At 50.5% G+C, this 26,567-nt stretch overlaps 7 protein-coding genes across 10 annotated transcripts; 1 reads left to right on the top strand and 6 right to left on the bottom strand.

Annotated features, from left to right (window-relative positions):
• Positions 1-160: 160 nt before the first annotated feature.
• PV10_03543 (uncharacterized protein) lies at positions 161-2,051 on the bottom strand (the record flags this gene model as incomplete). Its single annotated transcript, XM_016368011.1, has 3 exons — positions 161-223; positions 277-1,605; positions 1,662-2,051. 3 exons carry the CDS (start codon positions 2,049-2,051, stop codon positions 161-163), a joined length of 1,782 nt encoding a protein of 593 aa, XP_016227529.1.
• Positions 2,052-2,986: 935 nt separating this feature from the next.
• Positions 2,987-4,881, bottom strand: PV10_03542 (uncharacterized protein). The gene has a single exon (XM_016368010.1). It carries the CDS (start codon positions 4,791-4,793, stop codon positions 3,075-3,077), a length of 1,719 nt encoding a protein of 572 aa, XP_016227528.1. The 5' UTR covers positions 4,794-4,881; the 3' UTR covers positions 2,987-3,074.
• A 1,414-nt stretch (positions 4,882-6,295) lies between these two features.
• On the bottom strand, positions 6,296-8,082 carry PV10_03541. 3 transcript variants are annotated; one of them, XM_016368009.1, is made up of 7 exons: positions 7,855-8,082; positions 7,695-7,792; positions 7,606-7,637; positions 7,402-7,547; positions 6,907-7,345; positions 6,753-6,838; positions 6,296-6,701 (listed from the first exon to the last, which is right to left on the bottom strand). In XM_016368009.1, the coding sequence occupies exons 1-6, from the start codon at positions 7,919-7,921 to the stop codon at positions 6,799-6,801; spliced, it is 822 nt and encodes a 273-aa protein (XP_016227527.1). In that variant the 5' UTR covers positions 7,922-8,082; the 3' UTR covers positions 6,296-6,701; positions 6,753-6,798. The 3 variants fall into 3 exon arrangements, with proteins under 3 accessions (XP_016227527.1, XP_016227525.1, XP_016227526.1); XM_016368007.1 differs by having other exon boundaries at positions 6,753-7,345; XM_016368008.1 differs by having other exon boundaries at positions 6,296-7,345.
• Positions 8,083-8,397: 315 nt separating this feature from the next.
• On the bottom strand, positions 8,398-10,880 carry PV10_03540 (the record flags this gene model as incomplete). 2 transcript variants are annotated; one of them, XM_016368005.1, is made up of 4 exons in its annotated part: positions 10,736-10,880; positions 10,293-10,688; positions 10,109-10,247; positions 8,398-10,060 (listed from the first exon to the last, which is right to left on the bottom strand). In XM_016368005.1, the coding sequence occupies exons 1-4, from the start codon at positions 10,872-10,874 to the stop codon at positions 8,398-8,400; spliced, it is 2,337 nt and encodes a 778-aa protein (XP_016227523.1). In that variant the 5' UTR covers positions 10,875-10,880. The 2 variants fall into 2 exon arrangements, with proteins under 2 accessions (XP_016227523.1, XP_016227524.1); XM_016368006.1 differs by lacking the exon at positions 10,736-10,880 and having other exon boundaries at positions 10,293-10,725.
• Positions 10,881-15,806: 4,926 nt separating this feature from the next.
• On the top strand, positions 15,807-19,694 carry PV10_03539 (uncharacterized protein). The gene is made up of 4 exons (XM_016368004.1): positions 15,807-16,333; positions 16,419-17,440; positions 17,491-18,807; positions 18,857-19,694. The coding sequence occupies exons 2-4, from the start codon at positions 16,538-16,540 to the stop codon at positions 18,902-18,904; spliced, it is 2,268 nt and encodes a 755-aa protein (XP_016227522.1). The 5' UTR covers positions 15,807-16,333; positions 16,419-16,537; the 3' UTR covers positions 18,905-19,694.
• A 155-nt stretch (positions 19,695-19,849) lies between these two features.
• Positions 19,850-21,800, bottom strand: PV10_03538 (uncharacterized protein). Its single transcript, XM_016368003.1, has 2 exons — positions 21,510-21,800; positions 19,850-21,453 (listed from the first exon to the last, which is right to left on the bottom strand). The coding sequence occupies exons 1-2, from the start codon at positions 21,606-21,608 to the stop codon at positions 20,026-20,028; spliced, it is 1,527 nt and encodes a 508-aa protein (XP_016227521.1). The 5' UTR covers positions 21,609-21,800; the 3' UTR covers positions 19,850-20,025.
• A 3,087-nt stretch (positions 21,801-24,887) lies between these two features.
• On the bottom strand, positions 24,888-26,119 carry PV10_03537 (uncharacterized protein; the record flags this gene model as incomplete). The annotated part of the gene is made up of 2 exons (XM_016368002.1): positions 24,888-25,710; positions 25,773-26,119. The coding sequence occupies 2 exons, from the start codon at positions 26,117-26,119 to the stop codon at positions 24,888-24,890; spliced, it is 1,170 nt and encodes a 389-aa protein (XP_016227520.1).
• Between the last annotated feature and the right edge of the window lie 448 nt (positions 26,120-26,567).

The raw sequence follows: 26,567 nt of genomic DNA, 5'->3' as shown, positions 1-26,567 counted from the left end.
ATAACTATCTCCAGATCCAGGCGCTATAGTAAGGATATCTAGGTCAGAATCTGGAGTAGGGTCTGGCGTAGGGTCTGGCGTAGGGTCTGGCGTAGGGTCTGGCGTAGGGTCTAGCGTAGAGTCTGGCGTAGGCTCTAGGGTAGACTCGGGCGTAGACTCCTCAGGCTCTGGCGTCGGCTCTAGCGTAGAGTCTGGCGTGGGCTCCGGAGTAGGCCCAGGAGTACTGACCTCTAGGTCAATATCTCCAACATCAGCGTCCGTAGTCAAAATATCTACATCAGGGTTAGGCGTAGGCTCCGAAGTAGTGAACTCAGGATGTGGAGTGAACTCTCCTGAGGGAAGCGTGATAGTAAACACTGGGGCGGGCTCCGGAGTCGCGAACTCAGGATAGGGTGTGAACCATTCTGAAGAAAGCGTTAGAGTGAACAATGGGTTGGGGTCTGGAGTGATGAATTCAGGAGTAGTTGTGGTGGTTTCTGGAATGGCAGAGGTATTCTCGAGGGCGGTTGGATCAGCCTGTGTGGTTGATGTGGTGGTGTCTGAGGTGATTATTGTGGTCTCTAAAATGGTAGAGGTAGTGTCCGGATCGGTTGAAGTGGTCGTTAGAGTGATGGAAGTAATTAACAGAATAGTTGCAGTGGCCTCGGTAGTAGGTGTGGTCATCTCTCGAGTGGTCGAAGTAGTCGTTGGAGTGATTGTGGTGGTAGTTTCTTGAATGGTAGAGTTACTCTCTAGGGCGGTCGGACCAGCCTGTGTGGTCGATGTGGTGGTATCTGCGGTGATTATTATGGTCTCTAAAGTGGTAGAGGTAGTGTCCGGATCGGTTGAAGTGGTCGTTAGAGTGATGGAAGTGATTACTAGAGTAGTTGTAGTAGCCTCACTAGTAGGTGTGGTCATCCCTTGAGTGGTCGAAGTAGTATTTTGAGAATCAAACTCGGGCGTGAAATTTGCGGTAAATTCTGGAGGAGTAATCACGGGAGTAATCTCTGGAGTCGACGCATCTTCAGAGGTTGTGGTGCTTGTTACTTGACTATCAGAAAAACCGAATTCCAAGTAGTGTGATGTGGATGGCATCTCCGTGGTGAAACGAGTAGTTGTAAACGATATTGGCTGCGGAACTTGTTGAGAAATTGAGGTAGATGATGGAGAAGTCGATGTTGTTATTACGTCAAAGACGATTGATTCAGTGATCGTTCCTGTGCTTAACCCAAACGTATCAATCAAAGTGGATAGATCTGGTTCTGTCGGTCGGTTCGGAGACGGGGTCAAGGTAGACGCCGTCGGCGATGTAGTCTGCGGTGTTGAATCAAGAAGGACGCGTGGAGAGGATTCCAGGCTCGTTGTCGTTGTCAGTGTTGATGTGTGGAAAGGTAGGTTTGATTCGACCATTGTTGTCCGTGTTGACTTGCTGATCAACTGTGTTGGTTCGATGAGAAACTCTGACTCGATTCTCTGCAGGGTCGTCGACGAGGTTGTCACAATAGCGATTAAAGTCGGCGACGTTGTTGTCGAAGGCTCTATCTGGGGCGACGTTGAAGGAGAGTTGGGCAGAAATGATGGAAGTTCTTCTGTAGTTATCCAGGTGAAGGGCATGAAGGCGAACTCCTGAATTCATGATAAGCTTAGGAAGATGAGATAAGTACCCTTGAAATCTCCCTTACCGTGATGGTTGCTGGTGGAGCGATGCATGAACATAGAGTAGACACCACTTTGGCCGCCTGAGCAAGCCCAATAGAGAGCAAAACATCGGCTTCATTGTCACCAGCCCTCCTGGAAAGCCTCGAACGCGGCTCAAGTAGTTCTGGGCCGGAAGGATGTGGCCGTTTAATGTGTGCTCTTGATGAGAACACATCCCGCTTGAAAATCTCTGGTTGCACCGATGCAACCGTCGATGTGATGGTGATGGTTCTTGGGAATTTCTCAGAACAGAACTCCTGTGCGGGATTATAACTGCTCAATGGGGCCAGAATCCTCTGAATCCCATCCTGACAACCAGATTGTGCGACTATAGATGCAGAGAAGAACGCAACGATGACCATAAGAGTTTGCATTTTAAGGCTCTTTCGAGGCGGCCAGGAGCCGCTGAGGCGATGGTCACTGCCTCGTAGTAGTGACGGCGGTGGTGTGCAGTTGAGTCATGACCGAGCTTAATCCTTGAGAAACTTGACTGGATCGAAGATGCCTTTTGAATGCGATAGGTACGTGAATTATGATGGAAGCACATGGCCGGAGAGGTTGGACAGTCTCGCCATCGCACCATGTTGACAGGCTCAAAGAAGGGGCCCATCGTAATCTCCTGACGATGTCGATAAGTGTGCAGAGCGTAGACCAAATGAAAATAGTGGGTGTCGGCAGGATTGTTGGTGGTCATAGCACGAGGTGTTGTTCTTCTACATCGAAGGACGTCACGGAACGCGTTCAATCTACCTGACGTTTACATGAGGTTCTTTGTAGTTTCCTTGCGCAAGCCACCATGAGGCCTAGAACCTAATTCCACACGCTAGGTACCTCGAACCCGATTGACCCTCTTTGGTTGACTTCAAAAGCGGATCATCTGGGGGCTGGAGGCTGGGGCCGGCAGCCATAAATAGTAACTGTCAACATCTCCCTTCCAAGAATTCTAAGTCGTAGCGCCTCGGTTCAAGAGTAGACGGCAACGTTATGACGATGCGTGCCTTTATGTCGGCCAAACAAGGGCACTACCTTCGCGTCCCTACTCAACAACAATGAGATAAATAATAAGTTCACAATTATACCTTCCATGAGACAGGAATGCCACGGCGGTCGTGATCAGGAGTCCTTCCCCTGTTCACTTATTACCAAGGCTCTTCTGAGATTCGAAGTCCGTCGCTGTTTCCAAATTCAACACTGAATGGATAGTGCAAAGCATACGTGGGTATCTATTGTGACAGGAGGTACTTCCCCATACAGAAGAGTGCTGCCATCCCTGTCACCAAAGTCAGGTCACCACTGGTTTACATTGAAATGGAGAAATGGGTATATCTATTGTACGAAAGGGCTTGAAATAGTATGCTTCAATTCTGATACCGGCTCGAACTCTTCATGACCTGAAACTACATAGCTGCAGGTGAACTGACACTCTTCATCATGGTTGGCCTGTGGCCTTCCAAGTCAATGAAGATGTTGGTGCTGCCCTGGGCTACAAGGCCGGGGTCTGGGACTGGTGCGCGAATGTTTTTGCTAACCTCCTGCTTGAGATCCTTCCAGTCGGCCTTTACCACGTTCCGCAGGCTGATGTTGGCAAAATGTGTCATGGCGAGGAGATGCTTAGGGCTGGGGGTTTTCTTGCCGACAAAAATTAGATACAAACCAGCCTCCTGGGCTTCATCGGGCTTCCAGCGCGAATTGAATGTCTCCTTCCCGCCAACGGGTAGGCGGCCAAATATGTGTTTGTATATCCGGCGAGTGGCATTGATGACGAGAGAGCTCATATTGTAAAGCTCATCGGGCTCCGCAACTGGCTCGTGGCCAATTCCGAGATAAGAGATGTCTAGCGCATGAAGATGGGCAAGAGAGGCATATATCAGCAGATCAGAAGTGCCTCGCGGGGCATCTGCTGACTGAATGAAGGGATCAATGTGATAGCCTGTCGTGCCCATTCTGCGCAGCGCTGCGAAACCGTTGACAGCCCCTTCTTTTGTTCGCGTGTAAATGAATGTCATGAGGTTGGGGAGTGCGAACATCTCGAAGACGGTGATGAATGCCTGACAGTCACGGCTCGTATTTCGGTCTTCCCGCCATGTGTCGTAAAGTTTCGTCAGCTCCGCTTCGAGGACAGGATCGCGACCACGTTCAGGGACATAAATGTGCAACGTCAACCCACCCTTGGTGGGGTCTAGTAGCTGGCGACACTGTACTACAGTTCTCTTTCCACTCTTGCCCAGCAAGACCTCGTTGGTGACAGGATTGAGGACTTTCTCGGTGCCGAAGCGCATGATAGGCCATCCCTTTAACTTTGCAACTTGCATCAAGCCAGCACTGGCGCCTATCACTGAAGTCTTCCATCTGGCCTTCCGACAATATCTCTCAAACTCCTCGAGGGTGGCTGGCATGGCCGCCTCAGGGCACAGCGGATCTCCAGCTAATACGGCGACTTTGTTCAAGAGTTTGAAGTGAACGGCAGCAGTTCTTGACTTGTTCACCCAGAAGCTGTAGCTTGGATCACGAACACTCATGTGCGACACTGTGCCGTATTGAGCAATAAGCCGATTGATAGCTTCCAGACGCCTGAAGTCGTCAAGATTGTAGAGGCTATCTTTGAGGCTGGTATTGATTGCGGGGTCTCTTGCCTCAATTTCAGACATCGAGCCTGTGCTCACGCTTGTGTCGCTGTTATTACCATCGTTGGGGTTCATCGGGCCAGGACTTCGACTTCGACTGCGGTTACGTAGACGTGTGGCCAGTGAGCTGGGCAACAGCAGCCCAGATGAGCTTTGGCGTCCATTTTGTGCAGAGTTAACTCTTGAAGACGAGTGGCTTGGATGTTTTGCTGGACTTGGAATAGTCGCCTCGCGGCTCTGCTCAGTGAGGCGCTGACCGAGCTGCTCATGGAATGGTAGTGCTGGTTGCTTGGGCGCCGCAGGGGCCTTCTCCTTCTTCGGTTTCTCCTTCTTCGGCTTCTTCTCTTTGGCGGTCGGTGAGGTTCCTTCTTCATTAATGGCAGGGGTACTCTCTTCCTTGACAGTGATTGGAGACTTCGCGTCAGAGGGAATTGTAAAAGAGGCTGGCTCTTCTTGCGTGGCCATCATGTTGACTGTCTCGGTGATGTCCATGTTGTAAGTGAAGGGATGAGCAAGGACAGTGAGGGGTGCGAAGGAGTCAGAAGAGCCGGAGAGGGCAACAAAGGGTTTAAAGATATCACAAGCATTCGGAGGGCTGCAAAAGGATATGGCAAAGAACAGCAATCCTACTATTTAGTCTTCCTGAGGGAACAGTCATTCATCCTGCCGCCCGAAAAGTCACTCGATTGGACTGATGACTGGTGCAATGGTCCGAAAATGGTCACAAGAGGTGTACACACACCATAGCGGGTGGCCCTCGGATGCAAGCCACAATCGGGGGCTATTGTTACAGAGTTTTTGGCGAACCATCCTCGTTGAGAAAGGAAAGGTTTGCGGGCAATAAAGAGCCAAGGGTTCGAGGTGAAACTGCAATAGAGAATGAGCTAGGATCCAATGCAATAGCCGAGAAAATCTAGGGCCTGAATGTAGCCCGGGCTGTTGAATGCGGCTGAAAGCACAGGCCAGCATTCTGGCCAAAGTGAAATCTAGAGCTTCAACTCTGTACTCCGTATATCAAGGCAGATGGCTAGATGTGGAGTCGATGATCTGGTGGTTCAATTTGTTGTCATTGACATGTTTCAGAAACTCGCAGCAGGATTCTGGGATTTGGGGCCAGGAGAGACACTAATTGTGCTGTGAAAAGTGTGCAATGTAGTAACAATAAAGGGAAGAATCCTGGAACCCGATGAAATCCCCCGGGATGCGAGGGATGCGACGCTATACCGCTTTTGATCAAAGGTGGGGTTATAATTGGCTAAGAAAAGCTTATTGACTACATAGTAGTGACAGTCTATTGAAATGCTATTGGAGCCATGTGGTTAATCCATATGCACTCTGACCTCTCCATGTTTGACACTTTTCAAGTGCCAAGTGTAGGGCTGGGGAAAATCATAGTCGCTTGGAAAATATGCATGGGTCAAATGTTCTTCGAAGGATTGTGTGATCACGTTGCCTCCCAGGGACGGATCTAGGAAGAGGCACACATGCTCGAAAGAACCGAGCTAGTCCACAGATGAACCTCGAGGATTCTCATCACGCTTCTGGCTCGATTCATTGCTCGTGGGCGCCACCGTTGAGCGTCTCGACTCTCGTTCAAGCAATCCCTAAGACTAATCACAACTGGGGATTGTGCATAACCTAGTTTCGTCTGGTACCAGGGGATTGTCACTGTACTCCTGCAGGATGTCAACCTTAACCCTTTCACACCGCGAGACGCGTAATTCCGACGACGTGGCTGAATAACAGTGACCATCTCAGATTCTGACACGCTACAAAATTTCTTAGGCGTTGACGAGGTCCATCATAATCTGTGTTGCAAGGGATGTGATAGTGTCTCCTGCGAAGGAAGTGAGGGATCGCCGGAGAGTCTCGTCAGAGGCAGATACCTCACAGAGTCATAGATATTCGGATGGCACTGGAAGCAGCTTTCAGGACATAAGTGAGTGCGTTGCGCTATATCTGCTAGGCTATAACAGGTTCATTCACACAACGGCGGAAAAAAAGCTAGAAGACGCTACAAATCAGATAGCCTTGTACTTGAAAAGGAGATTGACACTTCGGGGCATCTGATGCCCGGGACTCATTTGCATATGCAGGCCCATATTCCGGAGGAAAGGCTCCAGATCACTTGCCAATTACGTATGACCTAAAACAATCAATCATACTTAGGCCGGTGAGAGCCTATCGAAATGACTCATGGAGGCGCTCAATCCTCAACAATCCACAGTCAGTCTGAAGTCGGTGATTTCAGATTCCGCCTTCTCATAGCCTATCGTATAGCCATGTCTGAACTCCATGACCCGTCTCCGTCTCACGTCGATCACCGAACATTGGCCATATAAGTGATGCTTCGTGGGATTCCCTCGTTCCGTTGACGAATGAGATATTGGAATTGTGCTCCTGCAGCCATCTGGTAAAAACTCGCTGTGCAAACAATAGGGAGTGTCATACCTTGATATCGTTGACCCATCTTGAAATTCCATCAATGAGGACTTCGTCAGTCCCGGCAGTGACCAGAACTGCATCTGCAACAAGGCCTTTCCATTCGTCAGGATGAGCAAGAGCAGGCTCACTATACGCTGATGATTTACTCTTGCCAACATACAAATCACTCCATTCTTTCTCCTTTTCCGCTTGCAGATAGTCCTTGCCTCTATTTCGGTAAAAGCTTTCTAGCGAAACATCGAAGTTCACCCACGGCGAGATCAACACGACTCCTCGAAATCTGTTCTTCGAATCCATATGTGCGATGCGTCGCACTGACTCATGCGGGTGCATGGCGTGGTACACGATTGCAGCGGCAATGTTGCCTCCGGCCGAGTCGCCACCGAGCAAGACATTGGATGGGCTCCGCTCTAGGTCGAGGAGGACGTAATTGACGGCATTGGCGGCCTCCTCAAGTTGTGATGGGAAGACTGCTCGCGGAGTCAAGGGATACGCGATTAACAGAATCGCCAGAGACTTCCCACGGTTTTTCAACGCTTCTTGGATTGAATGCCAAAATTGGATGTGGCCTTGGTTGCCGTCAAAGATGAAACCACCTCCTGCTCATCGACATTAACTCAACCCCAGGGTCCACTTATTGGGTGCTTCACATTACCGTGGAAGAATACCAATATCACTGGTGACGATGGATCGCCAAGCCAGAACCCTTTAGTCTTGTCGGATATGGTGATTATATTGACGGGAAGAGACTGCTTTTTGCACCAGTCCTCATAAGACTGTTGAAAAGAGCCTTCGATCCAGCTTTGGTTGGAGGTCAGCCTGGTCTGATCACATGACCTTTTGGGAGGAGACAAGCCACCTTAATTGCCGGGCGCTGAGCCGTCTTGAAGACTGGTAGCAGTGGTATTAGTCGAGCAGGAGGAATCGATCAGACTCGAAGCGACATACTTTGCGAATGAGGGCATGGACAATATGATGGTACAACGTGTCGGCACGAGCGGCTGGACGGAAAGGCCACTCGATTGCTGCACGTGAAGCGGCGAAGCCTGTGGTATATCAGCTTCGTCATAACAGCGGACGATGGGACAAAGTCCGTCGTGAGGCCTACCAATGGAGACAAAAGCAGGGGCAAGCTCAAGTTTTTCGACCAAGGACAGCTTCGGCTCTTCCGACATCAGTACAAGAGCGCTGATTCAATCTGGCGGTGAGAGAGACAACCGTGTAGAAGTAATCTTGTCGATCATGAGTGCATCAGGTATCACATGGAAGGTCACTTCCAAGAAACACGAAATCTCGATGTTTCGAGCGAAGATTACGTAGACTCGTTAGCATCACGGGATGCGCGAGCCTCCGCGGCTTGCGTGGCTGGGATAGAGATCTAGACGCATTGTTGATGAGCCACGAAAACCTTACTACCAATCCCGCACAGGCCACCTACCGATATCCTTCGGCTTAAATGACCTTAGTTATTTAGTACTCGTTTGCAGCAGGCCGAGATGATACGTAACTGTTCAGCGTACAATTACAAAGTAGTGACTGAACTCCTGTGCAAGATTGGACCATAAGTTGTGGGTGAGCGGCGTTTTCGTGGGTGGGAAGATCTTTTACGGACTAAACCGTACTACTTATCTAAAATAGTCGAACAAAATATTTACAGAACCAGCAAAGATACAATAATGAGTACTCCGAAACCTCGGAAACTACTGTAAGCAGTCTGCCGGACTGCATCGAGCGCCGAGTTCTCCGCAGGAGCGTCTGTCGAGGAGGAGTCATCGGCCGCGTCTTCGGTTGTCGCATTGAGGGTACTTGGAATGAATTGGGTGACATTGGCGACGTTGCCATTGTCGAAAAGAGTGGCATTACCACTTAAACTGCTCGGGGCGTTGGTACTACCTTCGAGACATCCGGCGAATACGTCTGTGGAATTCGGTCCGATGGCAAAGGCTTCACTGGCTGCTCTCTGCCAGATGGTTGTGATATCAAAGGCCATGTCAACCGAGTACCATAGTCGACAATCCGCGGCCTCATAGACGAACTGCATTGGCGTATACGACGAGTCAAACTGGCCAATGAAGTTTTGGTAGTTGATCGAGGCAAAGGTCGACGAAACAGGGTCTGCGCTGCGGTAGAGGGTGTAGTTTCCTAGCTCATGCAATGTCTTTAGGCCGGTTTTGTCGGCTGCCTCGATAACCTCAGAGGGAGCATTGCCATAGAGCATGCTGACAAAAGGAAGCAAGTTACCCAGGTATACGATTTCGCTTCCCTTGACGCCACCCACGTATTGCATCGGCTGGCCAGCAGTCTGTGGTCGACCGCCAAATGCCACGGTCTTGACTTTTCCCTGCCACTTCATTAGATGGCTGAATGTGTGACAACTGGAGGCGCATTGTCCGTCTGTCACCATGGTGACATTTTCCGACGCAAAATGTTGGGGGGCTATATCACGATTATTGCCGTAGCCCGAAACCACGATGCCGTCTACGATATCGGATTCCTCGACGTTGGAAAGATTGTACCTCGCCAGGGGAGTGAATGAATCATTGTGCACCTCGAATGGCCGCCAGTAGTTTTCGAAATTGTCGTATCCCTGTCCCGCTGCGTCCAGAAGGGGGCTCGCATCATAGTCGCTATCTCCACCGGCATTGGCGAAGGTTTGTTCGCTAGAATCTTGCAATTCAGCGGCCAAGGAAGTGTAGAAGTTCATCAAAACCTCAAGCTGATCTGTGGCCCGGAAAGAGAAGGTATGGTACGGGTCAACGGTAGGGAATAGCTGTTTGAAAGTATCGACTGCCAAAAGAATGTTCCCGCCTCCATTCGAAGACACGTCGACAATTAGATGAGAGGATCGTCTGCGCCGACACTCTTCAAGAAACTTTTTCATTGTGTCGATAAAAGAATCGTCGTTGGTGGGCTCAAAACTTTTCACAGCTAAGACGGCGGTGTCTCTAAAACCATCTGTGTCCAAGAAGAAGCCTGCCAGTGTACCATCCTCATCTGTTATGAAAGGGTCTGGGTAACCCAGCAGAGCTTCGTCGGCTGTGCTCTCAGGTCTCCTTGGAGACTGGGTCCTGACTGGTTGCGATGAAGTAGTGGTTGCTGCAGCTTCCATCTTGACGGTTGCGTTGCAGAACTTTTGGTAAAACGAAGGCCCATCAAAAACGCCGTCGAAATCCTGCTGGGCAATTCCGACAATTGGAAATACTCTTGAAGTCCCGTTGGCGAAGGTATAGTTGTTTGATACTCCTGGGAAGGCATTCATAGCACCGACTACGGCACCAGGTGAATTGGCGATTTCGTTGAACAGGGCATTCCAGCTAGCAAGGATTAGTATTATCCAATACGAATCTTGCAAAGGGGCGTACTTTGTATCTGGATCTTGGTTCAAACCAGTAGTGTTTTGAGCTTGGAAGTCAAGCCAATCCAGCACAGGCTCTCCGTCAATCGAGACGATGGCAGACGGCTGCCAATCCAGCGATGCATTACGCGACGCAGAAATATCGTCTGGACGAATTAGTACCAGTCAAACGGATGTGGGTGACGAATTACCATAGGAGTATATCTCAGGTGGTGACTCGCCATCGAGGGAAACGGAAAGAAGGCCACCGATAGTCCTCTCAAAGGCAAATATGCTAAGGAGGTCGGGTTGGAAGACAAAATGACCATCTCGGGCGGAGAAAATCAGAGCAGCAATATCAAGCTGGAAAGCCAATTCGCCAGCATACTCGTCGTTGACCAGTTTCTGCTGGATGTTGTCAAGGCCGCCAAGGATATCGACGCCTTCCATGAGATAACCTGGTGGGGGATTTTGGAGGTAGGCCAGAGTAGACTGCGACTGGACCCATGCTTGCAGACCTAGGATCAGGTCCAGAGCATCTTCTTTGTAGATTGGTACAGACTCTCGACAATCTTGGACAACTTGTGCTGGCAAGACAAAAGTGGTTGCTGTCTACGGTCAACTTCCTGCTGACTAGAGAGAAATGGTGGATTACCGGAGGGTTGAGCACCCAACGAAGAGCTGATAATGCTGCTCACTTGCGCGCACGCTGGCGTGGGTTCATTGTCAGTCGACTGGCCAAAGATGGTTGTCGCCAAAGATGCAACAAGACAAACAATAAGAAGAGGCTTCATTATGGCCACAGTCCATAGGCAACGTGGTGAAGGGAAGGATCTCCCACGACCAGCGTCGCCTATATACTACTGTGCTCGGCCTGAAACTTTGCACTCCTAAGCAATGTTGTTGTCAACAACATGGTGAACGGTAGCCGCAGAGGCAAACAAAAGTCAGTGCGTCATTCTCGATGCGAGCATGGAGGGAGCTGTACGGAGTAAGTAATGGCAAGGCCCGGACCTGGAGGCGAACACTAAGAAGATAGTACATGAATCTAACGGGCACAAGGCGCGAGTTATTGAGTCTTGTCTTGGGTGCATGGACAGGTTGGGTAGAACCAACATGGTCCGTGTGTCGATTCTCTTGACTAGCTCATCCATAATGTCACACTGCGGCCGAGGCGGCCTATATCCAATAATACACAGCCATGACAGCCTACCCTCAAGAAATAATCGTTTTGAGACAGTCATGGCAGAGGGTGTAACAGTCGAAGCTGTGGCTTCCTTCCAGTGGCAGAAAGGGCATAGAGATGTTGAGATACTATCATAGGATATGCTCTCGCATCACATCTGGCTTCGGTCGCAAATTAGCAGATCAAAAGGAGGAGATCTCAAGTCGACAGGAAATTTAAGATCTTATTTGGACAAACATCAACAACGATGCCAGCAGAAGAACCTCAGCCGTGGTCAATCAGCCTGAGCATAGTATTGTACATCAAGTTGTGGTGAAGGTCACGTGCCCGACGAAAGTCTTCACAAGGAAGGACGTCCGTGATGGCTGATGGCGAGGTTCTTGAATTGTTGGTACTTCAGGTTGTGCTGTTCTCGCTGCCGTAATTTGTACTGTGGAAGATGTTGTCTACACGAACGATGCAGATCAGGGGTCTGACCTCGCTTTAGGGCGAAGTAAGCTTGTTTCTATTGACTGACTTTACAGTTGCGTACGAACGTACACGTACGGAGTAGATTAATAAGACGGGAGGATTTCAGGCGTGGCCACTTCCGAAAGTAGATGTTTCATGTTGCCGAAGATTATGCCCCATCATGAGCAACTACGGCAGGGCATGCCACCATGGATATGAGAATGTGGCTCTTGATCAAATCTGGCGGGGTCCAGGAGACGAGCAGGGGATGTCTGGGGTTATGGATAATGGTGGCTAATCAAATTAGTGGGGTACAGATCTTTGACAACGTCCAGGGATTATGATATTCTGGGTTATTGCTTGCTGAGCTTTCTTTCTACTGTGCTCCGTACATATATATGTGTCCATCTAGTCATTAGGCAAAGTCGTGACAGTGAAGCAAGATGATTCTTCACTACCCGTCCCTACTGTAGCTCTGTACCTGGGTACGCTGGGAGATGTGATCACCTCCTTCTCGATTTTCTACGCTGGGGATGCTTGGCAGGGGGAGAGAAGGAAGGAGAGGGAGACGGATGTGGTAGGGATAAGCCCCCCTTGGCCGCCTCGGCCGCGCTTGCAGCCTGCAAGTAAGCACGAGGGGCCGCGTCACAAGATTGCCTCTAGAAAAGAGTGCAGCACATACTCCGTACATACTTGAGAGGGCGAACACTTCCCAAAGGTCCAAGCCTAGACGATAAGACCGTCTCTTGTTGTACCTTTTTGGATTTCTGTACCTCAGATGCCTAGGGTGCTCTGTAGAGTGTTAGAGATCAGAATTGGGTGGCACGGGTGGGTGGAATGTATTGGAGCATTATGCCATGCACATCATCTTCTACGGAAAGTTGTGAGCAGCTACTGCACATTTCTAGCCCAAGATTTCCCCGCATTTACTTATAGTAAGTTACTAGATAGCCTTCTCCCTCGTACTCCGTAGGCCCCTCGGCCTTCCTGTGGTCCTTCCTGCGCCTATTCGCATGCAAGACATAACGAAGGCTGTCCAGAGTATAGTACGGAGTACATACAGAATTCGTCATGACCACAAACAGTCTGCACAAGCCTTTTCACCCCTCCACCCCACCACCATCACCACCATCACCACTCTCAACTGTTGTCTTCACTACCAGTGTCGCTAATCATCATAGGAAGAGATGTGATTTTCCACCACTTCAGACATGGACTGGGGACAGTTTGCACGACTCTCTATATCAAATCTGCATCATTCTCAACAGGAGCAAGACTGACATGCTGAGACAGGTGACCTCTCACCACCTAACTACACACACGATGGAATATCGCCAGGATGAGATCATCTCTTCTCAGGAAGTGTAGTCCATCTACCTTTGGCGCAGGATCCTTCGGAAGTTGCCTGCCTTCTCAGTCCCAAACCCTCATACGTGAAACAGTCCCACTGGATGAACCTAAATCGACTCGAGCCAGCCACGATGCAATCCAGTAGGTGATTCGCTCTTCTTTTTGTGGTCGGTGCGGTACAATGCAATGCAACTACGGTGGTGTTGGGATGTCTAAGAACAGGACGTCTCGAGCATGGTGCTCCATTTCCACGACGACAAGGAGAGAATCAACCAGACAGTAATGAGAGACTGGCCTTCAACCAAGAAAGACTGCCACCCAAGCACTTGATCAGTTGTGGCCTACCCCACAGTTACCGCTGTACAGCATCTCTGAGGTGGTAATCCCTGAGCATGCCCGAAACTGCGACTGGCTACCTGGCATGCTTAGTTGACTCCATAACTCGTCGTAGATCGATCAGTGCATGTAGCCCCGGTTCACATGAGCAAGCAGCAAGTAGTCTATGCGTACCTGATGTGGTGCGCATGACGTAAAGAGATGCTGTGCAACTGGAGACTTTGAATTTCCACTGAGAAATCACGACAATGTGGCACGTGTGGGTTCATGCACCGGCTGTTTGTGAGCTCAGACCACCGAGTGCAACATTTACTGCATAAATCCCCTCGAGGGAGCTGCAAATGATGCTCATCGCTCCGAAGTTAGATCTCCAACTGTGCTCGAGGTGCAACCTCAACCCATGGCCTTCTCGGGTCTTTTTTGATGCTCACATCATTCACTTGTCTTTTGAGTCGTTCATTCATGCGACTCGAGCTGATTCTGATTGTGGGCGTTGACAACCATGGTACAAGAACGACAATAACATCAGGTGATGATAGAAGTGACTTTTCCAACCGGAACCGCCGCCGTTGCATAGCCACCGTTGGCTCAGGGCATTCGCCGGGCCGCAGCCTAGTTGACTCAGGGCAGAGTTTGGCAGCTCTTGTCAAAAAAAGTCCAACTTGGTATGCCTGGGTGATCAAGAATCGCGCTTTGGGCCCACCGCCTAAAGTTTATGGAGTAGTGAGCCCGAGGGGCCCTGAGTCCCTGGCCCGTCGAGATACGAAGGGGTGGATCACTGGGGCGCCTCTGGCCATTATTCTGCACCGTGATGGCTGATCGATCGCAAGTGTTGTACATGTTGAATCTCGTGCCAAGCTGCTGAGGAACTTCAATCATCTGAGTTCGAATGATGCTATGTACCTACTTGATCAATGCAATGGAAAATCAATCCAGATCGTTAGTAAAGAACGAGCAAAAAGGCTAGACGTAGCCAATTGATTGATCCATACAGTGCTACGAATACCCTAGCGACTGTAAGCATGTCCAGATTGGACATACTGATGAGCGTGTCTCGCTTGTCGAGGGAACCGGCCTGTGCACCTGGATCCACGGATCGTCCATCTTGGGCTCGGGCACTCCTTGATTGAGACCCGATGCGGTAAAACCACGACGATGACGCCTCGTGTCCCTTTGTCCTTAGTTATAGGCGTGTGTTCTAGGAGTTGTTGAAGCCAAGGGCCAACCCGTCGACTTGTTGAGGGATCGTTCTGCTTATCACTTAGTGGTTCCAAGTGCAAAAACAGCCCACAAGTGACATTATAACCAGCATGCAAAATATCAAGACCAAGCCGTGGTGGGACGAGTGGGAAGTGACACGAGTGGGAGAGCTGGAGAGAAACTGACGCGTGCCTCTGACGAACAAAAAGTGGGTAGATCGACGCCACCCCAAACCCCTATCCTTGGGGATGGGGCATGCCTATGTGTACAGGTAATAATCACAATAATTCATCAAACCACAACATTCGCGTCCATAACAACAACAATCACGTAGATTTTACGCGTCTGAAGATGCTTTCAAGGGATACGATGGCAGACACACCCCTTAAGCGTATACGCTTCATGGGCACGAGCCAGATCATCTGACTATTTGGCGATAGAGCAGAAGTAAATGGTCTCAAGTTACTACTATTGCTGGCCCTGAATGTTGAATCGCCCCCAAGCGAAACTTATTAATTAGGCCTCCCTGGGCCTTTCCAGGGCCGAGGGTCCCCTACGAGTGCCTAGGCTGGGAAATTTAGCAGTATGAGGGGCTCTCGGCTGTCACAGATCCAAGGAGTCATGTAGTCTGGACTCAGATTGGATCCCCCAAAGCCACCTCCCGAGAGCCAGAGAGCCGGGCGGAATCCTGCCCATAGTTATGCCAAACTCAAGTTTCTTCATCGTGCGCTACTCCCACTTCACCCATCATATGTCTCTGGCTCCTTGGCTCTCTTTCGCTTGGTCTGGTTGTGTTCCCTCTACCTCATCCCTCTTCTCCGGGCCTTGATCCGCTAATCACCAGCTAAGTGGGAGAATGGAGTCGTGGTCCCCCACTAGGGTAACTCTGTCGCTCACCAGTGATACGCAGTAGGCACAAGTGGCAGATGCATACGCATACGTGCATTCGCCAGTCTTTACTCCCTCTCCTGATCTCCGATCCACCAACAAGAGTCAACACACCGAGCCGTCCAGTGGCAAGGGTGATAGCCAGACACTTGAACCATTTGCCATCTGCGATTGGCCTGGTGCCGCTTAACTCCTGCACCTGCATCCTCCGCCTGCACCTCCCATTGCACCTTCTGCACCCGCAATCAATCACTTGCTTTGCTGGCTTGTTGGCTTGCTGCTGGACTGCTCGGCTCCCTCCCTCACTCACACTGGGCCAGTAGAAGTACTGTAGTGGCCCTGGTACTCTGCTGCCTTGGTGCCTTGGTGCCCTGTCACTTCACCTCACTCGTTGTTCTTCCCTCTTTCCCTCCTTGATTCTGATTCCGATTCCATTACACTTTTCAAACCATCTCATTACCATCCTTTTCCCACCTTTCCTCTCGTCCCTGCTCACTGTTCACCTCGACGAGAGCCATCTTCTCTTCCTGTTCATCTTCTTCACGCCGCCGACAATTCTTCCTTTTCGACGCGGCTCTTCCCTTCGTTTTTCTCGAGTTGCCCACCTCTGCCAGAGCAGACTTACCACTTGTTCAACAAAGAGCTCGCGGTCCCTCCTTCGTTTCACTTTCCTCGTCGACATTCCATCCTCGACGATAATCTTTTAATCAACCTTGCTCCATCTCACATTCATTCTTACATGCTTGGTGAAAAACATACCCCTTGTTGCCCAACTTCTGGCTGCCCTCCACTCCCATCCAAGTCCTATGTTGAGTAGGGCTTACCAACCTTCGTTAAGCTCGGGTAAGTTTGGATTTTTCGCTTTACCACCGTCTTCTCATGTACGACAGCCTCGCTCACAATATATTTGCTGACTTGGATCCGATAGCAACTCCTGAAAGCCCCTGCTGCAGTTGACCCAATCACAATCGAACTTCCTACCACCCTTCAGCAGACGCTGTGATCGACCACAGCGTCCCCGTACTCCTGTTCCTTAAAAGAGCAAAGATGGCAGCGTTGGTTCAGACACTCCCCATGCACACAAGTACAGTAACAATGATCGGCCGCCCTTCCTCAGCAGGTGGATATTCTCCTCAACCAGCTCAGCAACATATGAGAAGTAACACTTCTCCAAATGCCCGCTATCATAACATGTCTACCGGTTACAGAGGCACATCAGCTACGGGCCCTGTGGCTCCATATGCCTTTACCTCTACCCCCCAACTGGCTTCAAGCAGTTCCCGAGCATACGGTGTCACTGCAGCACGTCCCGTTTCCACCCTGCAGACAACATCTCAACGTTCATCCCCCACTGAATTTCTGCCCCCAGTCGATGCTGGTAATCGACTCTCCTTGGGCCTCTCCAACTTCTCCTCTGCCAATTCGTTCATGGCTCCGCCACAGCCACCTAGTCCCAGTACCACTAAGCCGTCTCCCGACAGATATAGACGTACACTTCGACGGATGGACGGCGAGAGCGGTCCCAATCGTGTGGCCGCAACTTCTCCTGGACCTTCAGGCTCGACCGCTCCTGCAGGAGCTTCCCTGTACAGCCACCCCTCTCAAACCAGTAGCACCCCTTCTTTGACCTCTCAAAACTCATACCGTGGCTCCACTTATGGCGCTTCCTCTTCCGCGAGGAACTCAAACGATGACATTCACGTTGGAAGGCCTCAGGCCCCAGATCTTGCTGCTAGGTATCGAAGACGGAGCTTAGGCAACCTCGATACTGCTGGTCTAAACCACACGTCTGATGGCCAGGACACCGCTTCCCCTCACCCCAATGCCTTTCTGAACAACCCTCCTCCCCACAATGCGCAACCGCAGAGTCGACAATCAGGACATAGTCATACAGCAAGTTCGGAAAGTATTACCTCTTCGAGATCCAATCGCTCTTCCCGGCCAGGCTCGGTGAGTAGACCCCCATCAGCTGAATTCGACCTTGAACTGATTTCTTGCAGGCTACACGACCCGAGTCTCCGCACGCCTACACCTCACCCTCTATTCTGAACCAGCCAGCTGGGCTAAGGCAAGAGGGACGCCTTGCTGCCCATGCCCGAAGCACTGACTCGAGTATTCGACACCCTTCCCCATTATCGAGACCTGTTGATCTGAGCGGCGATAAAACTGCCTCAAAGCCAGAAGCACCGATTCTGTCTCCCCTACCACTGCCTGCATCCAGTGCTGCCGTGGAGCAGTTGGCTGCCCTCAGTCTCAAAGATAACAAGAATAAAAAGTCGAAGCTTCGTCGAGCATTCTCTTTTGGCAGCGCCGCAGAACTGAGAAAGGTGACTGCCCAGAATAATCATGAGAAGAGCATGGCAAACAGAACCCCACTGCAAGCAAAGAGGAGCTCCAAATATGAAGACGAGTTGGAACCCGAACAGGCACGTATTGCCGAGAAGCAAGAAGCTGCAGGCTTAGGTGAAAGCATCTATTCGGGCCAGGGCCAGTTTTTCACAGGCTCTACCGACAACCTGTCCATCTCCTCTACCGCATCATCTGCGTCCATCATGCTGCGAAAGATGGGGAAAGGTGTCAAGAAAGGAACCCGATCTTTGGTCGGCTTGTTTCGTCCCAAATCCGTTATTGGAGTCCCTGCCGCTGATGGGCCTGTGAACGAAGCACCCGTCGCTGCCGTCTCGATGGTGACAGTCGAGGCCGAAAGAGAAAAGATCAATGTCAACGTCAACCCTCACGATCAAGTGGGTGGAGGGACAGGATTCCCCAAATTGGAACGAAACTCTGTTGATGCTAAACTATCGTTTGACAGCACAACCATATCCAGCGATACCCGGTCCCGCCGCAGCATCGTCGGAGGCGAAAGAGAGCGTGCAGAGGTGCTCGCCGCTGTCAAGAAGGGCATCCTTAAACGCAATGACTCGAACCAAGCGTCGCCCAAAATCAAGGCTTACGACTACAAAGCACCCGATTTTAATCTCCCTCAAATCCCTCACGTCAATGACTCCCCTCGATCTAGTGCACCAAGCACTCCAGTCGATGACGAAGCACCGCGATCCGGTCACCGACGAACAGATTCCATCACCATTGAAAACAATGACCATGACGATTACTTCTCCTCGGTGAGACTTGGTAGCATCGAGGCAAAGAATATTTCTCAAGGCTTGCTTCGCAATATCTCTTTCAGCCCTCGAATTCAATTCCATGACACTTGGCCAAGTGGCGAATACGATCGTCGTGGGGACATTGCAACCTGTAATCGCCTGACTCCCATGTTGGCACAACAGATCAAGGAGGAACTCAACACTTTCAAGATGGTATGTTGGATTTGAATCCTCGAGCTGAGAATGCCCTAACTTGTAACAGGAAATGGAAGTTCACGAATCGTCCAAAGTCTATACACATTTCTTCTAGCGTCATCGTCTCCGACTTGGATATAGATACAAAGCGTCCTTCTCACAAACCGACTAGCGTCACTTGCAAGGCGAAAACCCAACCACACCCTGGCTCATTCTCACGATATCCTACGACTCTGTCAGTGCATATGCATCAAGAGCATCTTTCGTTGCTAGATCTCGACGCGGAGAAACCTTTCTCAGGGAGTCCTTCATCATTCGACCCTGTGTACATTTATCAAAAGCCAACATGGTGCATTCTATTTTCCTATCACGACCTTGTTTCGCAGTAAGGTGTTTGGCGCAATGGGACGACGGGCGCCGAGGGTCGGCACCCCGTATCTGTGGATGCCTTTTTACTCCAAACTGGCTGTCGGCTGTCTGTATGGGCCCTCGGCGGTTGTCAAGGGACATGGTGGGTGTATGAAACCCCAAGGTCCCGTTTTAGGATTACCGGAGGCTCAATATGACAATGCGCCAAGACTTGTTGTCTGGCATCGTTGTCCATTTTGTGGAAATTAGATTCTTTTTCATCTACATCTAAGCAAGTAGTGCTGTCTTGACTAATACGCTCGGATCAGGCAAAAGAAGAAGAGCAAGCACTCAGTGGATGACCAGGCATTTGGTTGAGGAGGCTCTAATTGATGCCTGTTGAGGACGAGATGACATATAAGTCCTGCCAATGCGTAAGCAATTCACATTTTCTCCGCATCTACATCCATTTCCCCGTCCTCCTGAAGAATGCGTCGTCAGAATTATTTGACATGGCCTCTCGATTGTAAAATGTGATATTCAGGCGACACGTTAGGTCACGTGTCGGCAAGGAGGCACGGACACGCCTCCATATCTCAAGTCGCATAAAACGCTCCAAGTGGAGGATGGATATTTTAGATCGAATCCTCGTCGAGTCGAGGTGGCTCACGCAGGTCTAGATCTCTCGATGGGCGGTCACATACGACGAGATTATCGATTTCTATCTGCACAGTTAAATCGGATCGTGGCTGAATGGAGGACAGGGTACAATGCAAGGTAGATATTGGATATGGAATTATACGTATATTATCCAGAGCGTCCAAGTGGACGAGTGGACAAGACGGTCGTCGCAAATAAAAGTCACTGTTGGCCAGAGAGGCACAAAGTTCAACCTCCTGTGCCGCCGCCTTCACCCATGGGTCCCGTGGGATACATGGGCTGCATGGGCGTACCCGTCGATCCGGGCTTTGCACCTGGTTTGGTCGACAAAGGGAGCGGAGGCGGGCTCGTCACGCCGTTGGAGTGTCCTGGGTTGGCATTTCCGTGCATGTTGGCCGGTTTCTTGGGCGGTGGCGGTGGAGGTGGCTTACGGGATATCGATGCCGCGTACTCGGGCGTCTGGCGTGGATTCACTGCCTGGGTGGCTTGTGGGGGATAGTAGTCGTTTTGGGGCTGTGGTGATTGTTGTTGCTGATTCAACTGTGGTGGTTGTTCGTTGGTTGGAGACGCATGTTTTTCTAGGAATGCGTTCAGTTTACCGGTCACGTTGTATTTCTTGTTGAAACTGTTTGCACGTTGACTTGCCGAACTAATCTCGTCCTTGTGACGTTCACGAAAAGAGTTGGCAGTGGTGGCGGCAGATCTGGCATCCGCCATTGTCACGCTTGACGGATCCTTTTGGAGATTGGAGGCCGTTCGTAGGGCTGCTTGCTTTTCCGCCCAAGTCGATCCTTGAGGCTGGCTCTGGTCCTGGAAATTGGGTTGAGATTGCACAGGTGGTGGATTTTGAGTTGCTGGGGTTGCAACATTGCTCTGAGTCGGTACACTGCTCGCCGACGTCATTCGGGCGAAACGAGACTGGAGTTCAGAAACCTGGTTTGCGGTCGCGGAAGGCTGAGGTTTCGGCGAGGGTGTTTTGGGAATGGATCCTTTGCTTTGCTCGTTTTGCCACGGATTCATAGAACTTTGTGAGTTGATGCCGAGCCCAGGCACAGAGATTCCAGCATTACCTAACCTCTGAGTTGCGCCATTGTCGCTCCCGAAATGATTGCCAGGCTGCGGCTCCGAGGGTTGAGCGAGAGTCTCGTAAGCTGGAGGTGCAGTGGCAGGAGGTGGAGAAACCACAGGATTTGAGACAACGCTACTCCCAGTATTCTGTCGATTGGGAAGTCTCGGTGGAAGACCAGGCCGAGGTGCGTTAGAAGGAGCTGGGCTTGAGGTAGATGGACCAGGACTTCTGTTGACATCTCGGTGTGTTGGAGGCGGGGGTAAGTGATCGGTCTTGAGGCCCGTTCTATCAGCTCGATAAGGTAGGGGGGGTCCGGCTGGTCTTTCGGGTACTTCTTCCTCCTGAGTCTGAGGCTGTGAACCATTCACTTGAGCACGGGCCGATTGTGTCTGCTCTGGCGTCAAGGGCGCACCCCATCCACTTCGGTGGGGAGTTATTTCGTTTGGGAGAGCTGCACCACCATGATAATTGACATTTTTGGGTGGGGGACCAAAAGAAGACGGATCTTTGAGAGTAGATAATGGTCGTGAGACATGGGTTTCGGTTTCCCCCGCCTTAGGATCTCGAGGTTTGCCCATCCATCCTGCCTGGAATTGATGTGTCAGCGAGGGATGATGAAGTCTGCGACAATGCAGAGACTGACCACCTGATTTATGCCTTTGAAATCACCTCTCCATGACTCCTTGCCACCATCTTTACCCTTGGGATGCCACCCATCCTTCATAACGTTCTTGAACGACATCTTGGTAGGGCGTTGGTGGGGACTGGTTGCCTGGTGAGATTCGGAACGGGGTACCAGGGACCCGCGAGAGTGAGGAGGGCCCGAGATGTACTTCGGCGAGAAGCAGGGTATCTATCAGTGCATCAGTCGTGGTCAATGATGAGCAGCTTTGCAGTCATGATCGCATATGGAGAGGTACTAGGTATCGATAACGTGTATCGCAGTAGAAGGTCATCGGGTGAAGTTGATCGAGTTGCGGGCCCGCCAGCCCGCTTCGTCAACGCCAAGACTCGGTTCATCTCCGGCAATTCAGCGGCAGTTGATGTCCGATTTTGGGCAGTTGACTCGCCGCCTTAAGGAGAGATTGTGATATCACGTGACTGGTCAATTATCTGGTGACCAACAGCTATTGAAGCGGAGGATGGCGAGTTGATCAGGTAGTCCAGATCAAAACATCTCAGAGCGTCACGACAGAATGGTTTGATCAGTCATGTGCTCCTGAGACTTCCAAGCAAGCAGGGCAGTTCACTCGACCCCCATATCCTCAGCAATTCCGCTCACCGAATACGATTGGTCTTGAGGGAGGACAATCTTGTGAATGGATGCTCATTCAGGCGTACACAAGATCTGGTTGACATGGAATGATAGGGCAGATGGATTGAGAAGGTCAAATTCAGGTAAGCGTGGCGTTGGAATGGGTCCAAGTCTCAGAGGCCAACCGTTCACCGAGGCTTCATTTCCAAACGACTTGGGTACTTCGATCGAGTATTGGCCTCATATCTCGCGACGAGTGTGCGAAAAGGTTCACAATCTCGGCTACTTTACTCACTGTCCGTCAATTATGTAGACTTCAGAAACCAGGCACAAAACAAAACATACGTAGCAATTAGCCGCTGCGACTAACTCTATGTCGCCTACAGAGCTCTAGAAATCACTCCTATACACTCTCTCCAGGGCACTCTCCATGGCGCTTACGTAGCACTCCAAGATCACTCGGAAAACTCGAGGAGTATATTCCGAATACTTAGTCACGGGATCGTAACTCACGCATATCTAATTGCTCGGAAGCATACATTTTTACTAATAAAGGACACTAAACCTAACACAATACCTACTTCGCTTCGCTCCGTAGGATAAGGTATCGTTCGTCATCAAGCGAAGGAAATACCAAGCCATAGTGGAGAGACACTCTAGCCTTACCCGCTTCACTATTCCCAAAACGTGCTCTTATTGCGCCCGGAGAACTCTGGACTTGGCTCAGCTTCTGCATGCCAGCGGACTGAAACGTCTAACTGACACAAATCTAAATCCAGGCATTTGCCCACCCATATTCAAGGTTCTCACTGGCTCTACAATACTGAACCCCCAATGCGGTATCTGTCCGGTTCACCATGGCACCGACTGGGCAACACTCCTCTCGAAGCAAGCGCTGAGCCGGCTTCGGGCTTTCTTTAACTACAGGACATATCCCAGATGCAGTCATGGCAGTCATGGGCGGTCTCAACCGTAAAGTTACTTCTGACTGTATTCTAAAATGGTTGGAGTAGCAGGAAGGTCCAAAGGCTGTGTGACATGCCGGCAAAGGAAAATCAAGGTGCGCGCAGAGGTCGACTTCTATCATCAAACCCATCACTCATACGGTACCAATAGTGCGATCTTGTACAACCGACATGCCAGAGATGTGAGGAATCCCGGCGCATATGTGGAGGATACTCACGTTACTCCATCTTTGTAAGCACCCTCTTATTCAATTTGCCGGTTTAGAGAGGCCTCCTCTTACATGTATCACTTTCCAACGTTTCACAGATTGTCCGCACCATTGATGGCCTTGAAAAGCGAAAGCCCTTGGCAGAGGCCAGATTCCGTGATCTGCAGGCGCTGCCATCTGGTACGAGACAGGCAGATTATCAAGCTTCATTGAATCGACAAGATCGCTTGTTGGACCAGTCAAACCTGGGAAATGGATCCTCCATTGTCGGGGTGCATAGCATGGCTGTTGAGAAAATCGACTTTCAGATTCAAGATGGCGAAAATGAGTATTTCCACAGGCCTCCAACCACTTTTCCCCGTTCAGTTGTATCTGGTTCGTCCTCAGACTCGGCTTTGGACCAAGCCTCTCTGGCTATGTTATTGAGAACTTGCGGCTTGCTTGATCGTGACGCCAGGCTACTGCCCAAAGCCAGCCTGCTGTACACAAATGCATTACGGGCACTCCAGTTAAGTCTCAAGCCACCAGAGACCATGATGAGGGATGAAACGCTAGCAGCGGCGTGCATCATGGCTCTGTATGAGGTGAGCGCTGCTGGCAGCGAAATTTCAATCTGCACTGCATCTAACTGAATAAAGCTCATTGATCCAGACCAGACAGACCCAGATGCATGGCTGAGGCACATTGAAGGAATTGCCACGCTCATTCAAGCCCGGAGATCGCAGCGCCAGAAAGAACCGCGAGCCAGTGCATCCTTGGAGGAATATCGATACGACCTTGTAAGTCTGGGCTATTCTGAACGAGCATGCAGTGGCTGACCTATGGAAGATGATGCACTATATCTTTAAGCGCGAAGCACTCGACTGTACACCCCAAGACTTGCTTCACGAACCACGGCCCAGCGTTTCAAGAGGCGTTGAAAAGAAGATTATGGACTATGGGTTCAAGCTTGCTTACGTTCTGGAATTCAATAGACACGACGCGAGATATCCTGAAAATATAGATGCACTCCGGACAATGGTTCGAGAATGCACTGGATCCATGAGGGCTTTAGGAAGTTTCGGAGAGAACCTTCAGGCAGAGTTTCCTGTGGAAAAGGCAGCTACACGAAATCGTCTCTCACAAGACAAAAACCGCATCATGCTAGAAGTTATAGCATCAATGATTGAGCTAGGAATTGTCGATGCAGCTCAAAAAATGGTTGCAAGGGCAGGAGAATCCAATCGGAAACACATAGATGAATGTTACCTGGAGCCCATGACTGAGGGCGACGAACTTGATATCTGATATTACGAACGACCCAGATATAAAGTACTGTACTTGCGAAGAGCGCTATCTACCACGCAAGAGCCATTTTAAACTAAGTCATCATAGTCTTTAGACGCCTAGAATGGCTATCACATCCTGATTATGAGCAACATATAGCTGAACGCGGAAAGGCCGTTACGAGTATCATGTGACCAAGGAACGAAATTAAAAACATGGATGATTTGGCCAAAGGGTGTCAGATGCGGTTGATCCAGCAAGAGACGGAGATAGTCAATCCAAGAATCACGATCGTGATGCCATCCTCCAGAGGTAGCAAAGGTATTCTAACATGCGAGCAATCCCCAATACGATCTTCGAGAGGGGGATTTGTAGTATTGTGTGTATGTGCTCTCGCCGTCGAGGACCTTCACAAACTCCCTGGCCAGCACACGATGTGTCTGCTCTGTTGCGTGAACATTGTCAAACCACATGAACCCATCCAGGTTACCAATGGCATCGCCGGTTGGCTCACAGACTGTCATACCAAAATCGTCAAATGTGCACTCGGCAGCTGGGACCTGGATATTGGGAGGAGCAGTGCCGTTGAAAAAGTCGTCAGGATTTTGATAGATGTCTCGAATGACAGAGTTGCCATCAAATACTGCAAAGTGTGCTCCTGGGTAGCGGTTGGCGATCTTCAGCTCATAGGGTGTCTGGTATTTGAACACAGTGTTGACTGTATTTGTGAGAGAGAGGATGTTATTGGCGACAACGGTGCTGTCGAGTTCGCTCTTCTCGGGCCATAGGTCAGGTGACTCGAGGCCGTTGAGGGTCTCGTTAGCGTAGAGAGGTGTGAGCTCAAGAGGCAGTAGTGAGCCAATGACGAAAAAACGGCCGCCCAGCTTGTAGAGCGCGTCGAGACTCTCATAGACGCAATTGATATAGTCGGTCACCGTGTGGCCCGGGGTCTGTTTTGCCTCGAGGAATCCATTATTGCCTAAATCGTTGTGACCGATCCAGATGGAGTAGACTGCCGAGTCACGATCGAGAGGAGGGTCGAAGAATGGATCATTGGTGCCGGGAATTGTTGCCTTGATATCGGCCTCAAAGGTGGGAATTTCGAAGTCGAGGACACCCGGCATGGTGAAGTCAAGCCCTGGGAATTGTCTATGAACCGTCATTAGTCGGAATCGAGCAGTGATTAGAGGGAATCATGGATGCTGCCGTACATATTCACAATGTTGCTGCTGCAAACGGCACCCGAGATTGCGTAGTTGTACAATTCCAAAGAGCCAGTACCACTTTCGGCAACATATTGAGTTACATAGCTCGTCCAGCTACGTCCGCCGTTGGGGGTGTTGTTTGAATGCGGAATCACGGTTCCTGGCTCGAGCGGTTGGCCTTCGTTCAGGATCATTGCCTCTGCACGTCCACCGTCAGTGAGACTGTCCCCAAAGGTAACAAGGGACTTGAAGCCAGAAGCATTCCATAGTTTGCGCCCGTCGCCATCCTCACACCAAGGAGCAGCGAGTACAGCAGAAAGCTGGGCGGCAAGGACAACGCTAAGCAAATACATGTCGAGGGAAAAGTGGTAAAAAACGTGTTTGGACTGAAATCAATGCAGGTCATTGAGCAGTCCTCGGTCCATCTTATAGAAGCTGTGGCCTCAGGTCAGCGAGGCACAATGGTCCAAAGGTTCAAAACGTTACATTGGTGTGGATCATCCTTAATATGGCCCTTGATTTATGCTGAAAACATCACCAGCCGCTAATGAAATGTCCCCGTCAGCCCTGTGACGTTGGATGGGGAGATCTACTGCGATGAGCTATACCGAAGACAGGTGCCAAGTTGCGCGTGAGGTTTGGGTATTGTGGAGATATTCAACGCAAGGCTACCTGCCTGGGGGCCGAAATGATTGCCCGCAAGGCTGGGCGTCCAGGGGTGTATGCTCTTGGCATTGGCTTATACTCAAGTCCAGCTCCTCGTCAATGCTACATGTTGACGTATTGGTCGCACTGAAACCC

Source organism: Exophiala mesophila (genome assembly GCF_000836275.1).
Source record: "Exophiala mesophila strain CBS 40295 unplaced genomic scaffold supercont1.2, whole genome shotgun sequence".
In the NCBI taxonomy this organism is placed as follows: Eukaryota; Fungi; Ascomycota; class Eurotiomycetes; order Chaetothyriales; family Herpotrichiellaceae; genus Exophiala; species Exophiala mesophila.
This window is presented reverse-complemented; position numbering and strand designations above follow the sequence as displayed.